Source organism: Chanodichthys erythropterus, chromosome 16 (assembly GCF_024489055.1).
Source record: "Chanodichthys erythropterus isolate Z2021 chromosome 16, ASM2448905v1, whole genome shotgun sequence".
Lineage (NCBI taxonomy): Eukaryota > Metazoa > Chordata > Actinopteri > Cypriniformes > Xenocyprididae > Chanodichthys > Chanodichthys erythropterus.
Window position 1 is genome coordinate 11780744 of NC_090236.1, and position 9257 is coordinate 11790000.

The window sequence follows — 9257 nt, forward strand, 5'->3', positions numbered from 1 at the left end:
ATGCTACAGTTCCAAGAAATCTGTCTATGAGGATTCTTAATGATCTGCACACCTTAGTTATTTGGGAAAATTGTAACGTAATGGAATATTTATTCATATCTACTACCCATGTAAAACAAAAGTAATTATTGATTCTGCATGATATCGGCCATTGTAAAAGGTCAAGCAACACTATAGATATTAATGGAACGAAAAATACTTTGAAAATAAATGATTACAGATCGGTGGAAGCATCGTAATGGTATCACTGCTTGTGGTTTACTATTGTTTGTGTGTTGCTGTCACTGACATGAAGTGTGATTTGAGGTGAAATTACTGTATATAATTATTAAAAATGCAGCATAAAAACTGGCAAAAATATCTCCAGTAAGCCCTGGGTATACTTCATTTTGTTTAAAAAAAAATTTATGTGTATGCGCACAGTCAAACGCTGGGCCTTGCAAAGTATATTTCATTTGACTGTTACGCTTACACAGGCATTCGACGCACCTTGTGGATAAACTAATTACTGCAAAAAAGTGAAATACGCATGTGCAATCTGCACATAAAACTACATGTGGTTACAAAAATCTGGCAGTGTGCGTACTCTACTGATGACAAAATTTGCGCACTTTATGGTGTACGCTGACCCTCGTGTATGCGTAAAAAGTGAAGTATACTTTGGGCTGTATTTTCGGTGCAATTGCAGTAAACATGCACATCTTTGTTTGTTTGGAATATGCTAATTATTGTGTGTTCAGGAACATCCCTTTAGCTGTGGAGCATTCGGGAATAAAGGTTCAACCCAAGTAAATACATAAATTGGAAAATACTGTGCATGTAAACATGGACTTGTTTGTATGTGAAAATATTTTAATGTGCATGCTTCTGTATTCTCCTATAATGCTCCAACACCTTTTCACAGGTCCGAACATTCGTTTGTTCATCCTTTTAAAAGAACCACACTGGTCTATTGAGTATAATTAATGATAATATTTTATTTACATACACAACATCTCTGATGTTTACAAGGGCTCAAGACCATGGAGGTCCGGTTACAGGTCAGGTCTCACACCAAAGCCCGGTCCAGGAGGAGGTTCTGTCAGGGAGGTTAAACCTCCAGCAGGTTCACATGAAAAACGCCCACCCCTGATGGAAGAGAGATCATTAAAATAAATTAAAGCACTCTTAGCGTGCAAACTTATTCACCAACCACCACATATAACATAATGTCCTTATTTAATTGGTCTCATTTTAAACCATGTTATCTTAGGAAGTGAAATAAATAATAAGGGCATCTATGAGAACTGTGCAAGCTAAGCTCGCCGTTAACCTTATAACTAGCAACTGGCCCTTCTTCTGACTGTCAATCCTTTTAATAAGCTTGTGTCTGTGAAAGTCCCAAACACCCCCATGACATCACAACCAAACTATACTCGACTCTGAACCAGATAATCAAATCAACTGGCTTGGCCCAATTTCTGTAAAAGATCTAAATCTTTAAACAAATAAGGTGAGCTGCTTTCACATGTCCCACTGCTGTTCTATACAGATAAGAAGTCTTTAAAGATGTCTGACTGTACAGGACACACATCATTACCAAGTAATGTTTTATCCTTTTGATGTTTGATATACTAACAGTGAGAAGTTTGGAATAATTCACTTTTTTTTGAAAGAATGATTTCTGAAAGATCATGTGACACTGAAGACTGGAGTAATGATGCTGAAAATTCAGCTTTGATTACAGGAATACATTACATTTTTAAGTATATTCAAATAGGAAACCGTTATTTTAAATTGTAATAACATTTCACAATATTACGGTTTATATTTTTAATCCATTAAATGCAGCCTTGGTTACTTTTTTCTAAAACATTAAAAAAATCTTAATTATTCCAAACTTTTGACATGTATATAGCTTAATTTTTATTTTTTTTTATTTGCTATGAAACTATTATAAAAAATGAGATTCAAGATGTTTAATGCAAGTAATCTAGCGTAAAATAGTTAAGGCATGTTTTCTACTCTGTTGTCCTCTAAAGAAATACTATGATGAATGTAAATGCATACATCATAAACAGCCATTCATTACATATTAAATATATTAAAAAAACATTTTAATACATGAAAACACCAACAAATCAAATTGTTCACTGATAAATGCTATGGTGCTATTAAACTCATATTTGTGATACAAGGAAATAATCTAAAGACAGACGTTAGTAAATGTAATGGCCAGATAAAAACTTTAAAATCGCTGTGATGTTGATTATTTGTTATCACGATATATCAAGTAATGTTAAAAGTAGAAAAAAGCAGAGCCGTTTCCAGATTCTGGATAAATTGAGAGTCACGATTTTCTTTTGTTTAAAATACAGATCACGATTCTGAATAGACAACAAAATACCATGTAATTTACTAGAAATTCTGAAAAAATGTTAATTGCTGCAGTCTATTTAAAAAATTAATATTTAAGAAAACCGGTTTGAATGAATTGAACTTGTTTCATTTCTGGATGAATCAGCTTTTTTGAATGAATGTCTTGAGTGAATGATTCAATGACAAATACATTTTTAACAGTCACTTGTCACCACCTACTGGTGTAACAATGTAATTGGCCTTCATTTGAAGAATCCAATTACTTTCAAAAGGTAATTTACTCTATTTTGATCACTACTGTAGACATCAGATCTATAAACTTTTATGCTAGTACTTCATTTGAATTACTATAACAGAAATAAAGATACCGTGTGCTTGAAAAGACTTTCATATCTATACATGACAGCTGCTCTCTCTGGATCAGCAGTGCATACGCAGATTTGAATGTTCGCTGTGATCAAAGGTTTAATAGAGCCGAATCATTGTCAGTTAGAAAAAAGCTTGAATGGGTGTTTGAATTGAGATTGCAGTTTTTTAACGATTAATCGTGCAGCTCTAGAAAGATGACAGATGTGTGTACCTGGGCCCAGGAGGAGGAACTCTCCCTGCCTTCAGCTCATCAAGGATCTGCTCCATGTCTGATGGTTTAAGATCCTCCTACAGACCAAAACAAAGACAGGAAACACCCATTAATGGAGAATTAATTCATTATAGCCTAATCTCTGATCACGGCCTTGACAAAGAGATAAATAAATAAGCTCGAGCGTCAACTCTTCAGGGGTGGATTTAGTGAAAACCTGTCAGAGTCACTTTCCACCAATATCAATAAAATTATACTTTGCATAAAGAAAATAAAGCCTGTTTTTATAACCACTGAGATGTAATAATTATACTGTTCCTAAAAATAGGCTTCAATTTCTTTTAACAAACCATAATTACCTGTGAATTATGACTGAGAAATGTTCTTGACAGGTTGTGTGAGATTCAGCCACTACAGATGTTTGCTGACGACTTTTTATTTAACTGTGATTGCATCATTACCCCGGCAGGTCATTCAGGGCTCGTTTAACAAAACAAGCTTAAACTGAGACTCAGACAACCCTGAGTAATATTCACCACGATACGGGTTGACATTTGATTGGCAAATTAAACTATTTAAACAGAACATGAGGCTTGAGGTCATGTAGTCAATCTTTCCTCTAAATCCAGAAATTGACTCGTAGTGTTTTCTTTTTTTAATGTTTTGACAAAGTAAAAAAGAACAGTACAAAAAAAAAACATGCATAATTATGTATTATAATAATAATTATTAGTATTACCATTTGTACAATTAGTTATTTTGTTGTAAACCTGCATTCTTTTTTCACAAATTTGACAATTATAATAAATTACAATAAACAACAACAACAAAAAAACAATATGCACTATCAATACTACTATTATTTTCTGATAATGTATAATATAATAATAAGTATTATTATTAGTAGTACAATTATAGTATCCAAAGTTCATTTGTTTGTGTTTTCTGCATTCGTCTAAACTGTCTGGTTATCAGCCAATCAGAAGATAATAACTATTCTTTATATAACATGTGTAATGTGACCACATCCTGCATGCTACCCAACAGTTACCACTGTTAATACTCTATCAATAAGGCCCTGTTTACACCTGGTGTTAGGATGTTTCGGTCGATTGGATCACAAGAGGACAAAGCTAAATACAAGTGTAAACAGGGTCTAAAAGGTTTTGAGCTTGTCCGCTTTCGACCACTTCCAGAGGTAGTCGAAAACTCATTTGACCGGATTGCTTTCGTAGAGAAACGCTCGTGTGGTCGAAGCTGAACACGTGAGCAGCACGACCCATACGTGTGATGCTGACACAGGATCCGGCCAATAATGAGCCAGCATTCGGACGTAAACAAGGAAGCCTGCACTGAGTTCACTACGTATGACAATGGTTCAAATTGTTGAATAAAGTCATTATTTTTGTTTTGTTTTTGCGCACAAAAAGTATTCACGTTGCTTCATAACATTAAGGTTGAGCCACTAGTCACAACTGTTTGACTATTTCTACCATGTGTTTAACTACCTTTCTGGACATCAAAAGGTGCAATGATGTTGCAGCCTATGTGTGGATCAGATACCCTCAGATTTCATCAAAAATATCTTAATTTGTGTTCCAAAGATGAATGAAGGTCTTACGGGTGTGAAATGACATGAGGGTGAGTAATTAATGACAGAAATTTCATTTTCGGGTGAACTAACCCTTTAATGCGTAAACATTAGGGGAAGTGCACTACCCAGACGGGATTTAAACTTTGTGGACTGAAGACCTAAGTTGGTTTAAAGATGAAAAACGTACCTAGCACAATGTTCTCTCACCATTCCTGATTACTAACGCACAAACCGCATTCAGCCGGTCTTGCAGCTGTCAAAGCAGAAATGAAACTGATGCTCTCTGTGTGTTTTTCCGCCATCTCCTTTAACGTTCATTTGTAAATTGTGTGAGCTTATTTCATCCATTAGATTGAAAGAACTGAAAAGATAGATTTAGCCGCCCATTGACACTCCCCTTGAAGAAATCTATGGTCCGTCTGGACAAAAGAGACGGATTAAAACACCAGGTGTAAACGAGAATGTGTCTCCGTCCTCTACTTGTGATCTTAATACCAGGTGTAAACAGGGCCTAAGACGCTACTCTCACCACAGGAACAAATGTAAACTTCATTAACAGAGAAACTGCCTCCCCTAGAGGTGACATTAAAACTAGCCTCTCACCAGCACACAACAAGACTCACAAATGAGGTTTGTAATCATACTCACATAATAGTTATCATTGATTTGGACCATTGGTGCGTTCACACAAGCTCCGAGACATTCGACTTCTGTTAGCGTGAATAATTTATCTGCTGTGGTCTCCCCAACTTTGATACCTGACAGGAGAGAGCATTTTCAGTTATGGATATTTGGGTTCAAAAATAGTTATTATTTACTCACCCTCATGTCATTCTAAACCCATCTGATTTTCTTTCTTCCATGAAACACACACACAAAATATTTTCTTTCCTAAAAAACTTTGTTTGAGGGTGAGTAAATAACGACACAAAATTCATTTTGAGATGAACTATTCCTTTAAGTGCCTTTCAAACGATCTTAATAGCATCTGATTTAGTTTCTACTCAAAATATTATGTTGCCAGAAAAAGATTATTGCAAAGCCTCAGTGAATTATCACAGGATTTTCAAGTAATTACATTTCAGGCCTTTTTTTTTAGCAGCATGGCTTTAGCTTGTTTATGTGGCGAGTGTGTTTACTGGTGACGTGCGAGTGGAGACGTCTCTGTGGAGCCCCGGTTCTTGCTCACCCAGTTTGTTCTGGATGGCCTCCAGGATGCTGTCCGAGTCACAGAGCATGCAGGGCGTAGTGGTGCAGATCTGGATGTGGTACTTTCCCACTGGCTGACGGAGAAACATGGTGTAGAAAGTTGCTACTTCATAAACCCTCATTGGAGCAATGCCCAGGATCTCTGCCACCTGCAGGACAAATTGAAAATCACATCAGACACTGGTTAGGGAAAGACAAAAATTTGAAAACCACAATATTTTAATACAAGAAAATAGGACTATCAGCACTGAGCTTTTTTTTTTTTTTTTTTTTTTTCAAATATATATTATTATATTATATTTATATTGTGTATTTGATAACCTTTATGTATAATGGATTATAAAAGGTATTCATAACATATGTTATAATGCATTGTATATTTTCATAAATAATTGTAACCAAAGTTAAAATGCATTATAATATTTGCAGATTCCTGGTTACATCTGAATTTGGTTGTTTGTCATGTGTTTTAATGCATTTTACTTTCTAAAGGTGTGTTTAATTAATAGTTAATGTATTATAACTGTTGTTACAATTATTCGTGAGATCAATCAATGCATTATGAGGTGCATTAAAAGGCATAATTAAAAATACTTTTATAATGCATTACATATTAAGGCTTTAACTTAAGTGTTACAGTTTTTTTTAATCTCTGGAAGATTAGCAAACATTTTGTAGAGGCTTCTATTCAAATAAAAATGTAGAGAATAAACGATTAGGGTCTATTACATACTTTTGTGACAGAAAATATCCACAGACAATTTACATTTTGGATGATGTTCCTTAATGATCTATAGCTGGTTTTATATTTTACAGTATGAAAATACATGTATTATGAATGTGTATGTTTCAAGAAGGCTGGGTTATTTAAATAAATATACTTTTGTGCACAAAATAAGATGCAGTTGAACTATATATTTTTGCCATATATCAATACAAAAATAATGTCACAAAAATACTTTATGAAAAGAAAAAAAAATTAAAAAGGACCTCACCTATTATGCCCTTATTCAAGTTCTTAATTTTGTTTTTGGGCTCTGCTAGAATAGGTTTTCATGCTTGAATGTTCAAAAAAACATTATCTTTTACATATTTGACATTGTTGCAGGCAGTTCAGGGAGTTCAGAAACAGTGACCCTGATTTAGAGAATAACTCCTGCTGGAGAGACTTTGTGCTTTGTAACTTTGCACAGCTTTTTCATGCTCAAAAAGCAACATTACACACTACAGGAAGTTGAAGATGTAAAAAAGCATAATAAAACCCCTTTAAAATGATTATTAACAGGGTTACACAATTTTTGACCAATGAATTTCCATGACTTTGTCAATGATTTTTCAGTCATTTGTGAATGATTAATGGATAAAAACAGAGGCTGCACTCCGAGAGCAATTTCTAACTCAGAACTCGTAAAATGTATACTCACTATTAAACAAATTTAAATTGACTGATATCTCCAGGATTTAGTAACTGTGGGAACCATTTATTATTTATTAAACAAAAAAGCTTAGCCTGTCACCTTGTTCATTGCTGAAATAGGAAGCCATCCGTGTTGCCTCTGAGCCAAATCCAGCACAGGAATGGTGGCAGCCGCCTTGTGTCCCTCTGGGTAATTATTAATGATGGCCTCAACTCTCTGTCACATAGCATAAACAACAACAGCTATACAGCTATAATCTTTATTCAACATATCTGACAACAGCAAGACATGTTTGATCTTGGCTGTGGAATACAAGAGTAAAATGTGCAGTTTTGACAGGGGGAAAAAAAAAATCATTAAACAAAACATGCATTAAAAAAATACAAAAGATGCATTAAATATGATCACAGGTTATGAGATCAAAAGCACAAATGAGTTCCCTCACCTTCAGGTTTTCTGGGGAGAACTCAAATGGAGTCTCTGGATTGTTGTCTGGTGTGTCTCTGTGCTGAAATAATGAAAACAGATTAAACCCTCAACAACAACAAATACGATGCTACAAAAATATAAGCCCTAAAATGTTATGTTCTTCTGATTTAGTGTGCATGTGTGTTCTATAAAAATAAACAAATTATTAATTTTCATGTCAAGTCATGTTTATTTATATAGTGCTTTATACGATACAGATTGTTTGAAAGCAGCTTTACAGTGATAAACAAGAAAATAAAGTAACTTTGGCATGAATGTTGAAAAATTCTTCAATTATGAAACAAATACAATTCCTGCTGTAAAGAAGCTCTAAGATGATAACTGTCATTATTCAGCTCAATTTAGTTCAATGGTGATTCAATTCAGTTCAATAACTTTGTTGCCAAGTTCATTACATTACCAAGCATACTCAGTTCTACTACAAAACAGCTCTATAAAAGACAATAGTGTCATTCAGCTTAAGTCAGATCAGTGCTGATTCAGTTTAGTTCAATAACAGTGGAAATTATGAAACAAGCTTAATTAACAAGCTATAAGCAGCTCTACAGAAGGCAAGTGTCGTTAAGCTCAAGTCAGGTCAATGTTGATTCAGTTCAATTCTTTAACAGTGCCAATGTTGCAAAATTCATCAATTATGAATCAAACTCAATTTAGCTATAAAGTATAAAGCAGCTCTACAGAAAACAATAGTGTCATTATCCAGTTCTAGTTTTGTTCTCATCCAAAAGTGTCAGTGCAGTCAAATTGATACTATTGCTGAATATTAACCCTTGTGTGTCCTTAAGAACATTTTTATCTTTTATTTTTAATTATTTTGCCTATGTTAATGCCAAATGCATACATATTTAATACTAGTAACAAAAAAACAGTTCCTCTCAGGACCTCAAGGACAAAAATGTCCCCATTGAAACCCATTAAAACTGCAATTTTGAATCACAGGGCCATTTAACTATAAAATAGTCTTTGTTAATAGGCTTTCATTCTGTTGGCAAGGCTTCAAAATTAACATTTTCACCAGATTGCGTCTTTTTCTCAGGTTCGACCTATAAAGCAAATATTCACATTTTCTGCTTCTGCATACTGTAGAGCCAATTGGATAAATTATGCAGCTATAATTGTGTGGTTGTGTTTGTATGGGTGTCAGAGTGTGGTTTGTATGTGTGTACTAAAAAGAGTATGTGTGTGTAATATTTGAGAGAGAAAAATACAAATCCAACCACTGTGTGAACCAGCAGAGCTTTGCTGGCTTCTAATGGAGAAAATTTGGTACTGCGCCCATCATTTTTTGAGACATCAACCTCAAATTTGGAACAATTTATTTAGATTTATGTTCAAATCATGAACTTAAACCTCTGTAACATTTTGTTTTTCACTTTTTAAACTGTTTTTTAATTCAACAATAATCTGCCAAGTGTCTTAATCTTAAGTCTGTGCTCCCAAGATTCAAATTTTTATGACAAATTTGTTTTTGATACTGACATTTTTGTCCACTAAGAGTAACTTTTTTAAACTGACAAACAATGGCTAAGTGTATCATGTGCAAATTATTACAAAGACTGCAACAAAGAAAACAAAAGTAAAGTCTCACCACAAAGAGTCCTCCTCCTCC

At 34.2% G+C, this 9257-nt stretch overlaps 1 protein-coding gene across 1 annotated transcript in view; it reads right to left on the reverse strand.

Annotated features, from left to right (window-relative positions):
• Positions 1–975: 975 nt before the first annotated feature.
• The window catches only part of ndufv2 (NADH:ubiquinone oxidoreductase core subunit V2), a 10130-nt gene continuing 1848 nt past the window's right edge, over positions 976–9257 (reverse strand). Inside the window, exons 2-8 of the mRNA XM_067362719.1 lie at positions 9237–9257; positions 7605–7667; positions 7259–7375; positions 5722–5890; positions 5181–5290; positions 2939–3015; positions 976–1128 (exon numbers count right to left, since the gene is read on the reverse strand). The exon at positions 9237–9257 is cut by the window's right edge and continues 42 nt beyond it. Of these exons, the coding sequence (XP_067218820.1) occupies positions 1035–1128; positions 2939–3015; positions 5181–5290; positions 5722–5890; positions 7259–7375; positions 7605–7667; positions 9237–9257 (651 nt within the window). The 3' untranslated portion in view covers positions 976–1034. The remainder of the gene's footprint in view (positions 1129–2938; positions 3016–5180; positions 5291–5721; positions 5891–7258; positions 7376–7604; positions 7668–9236) is intronic.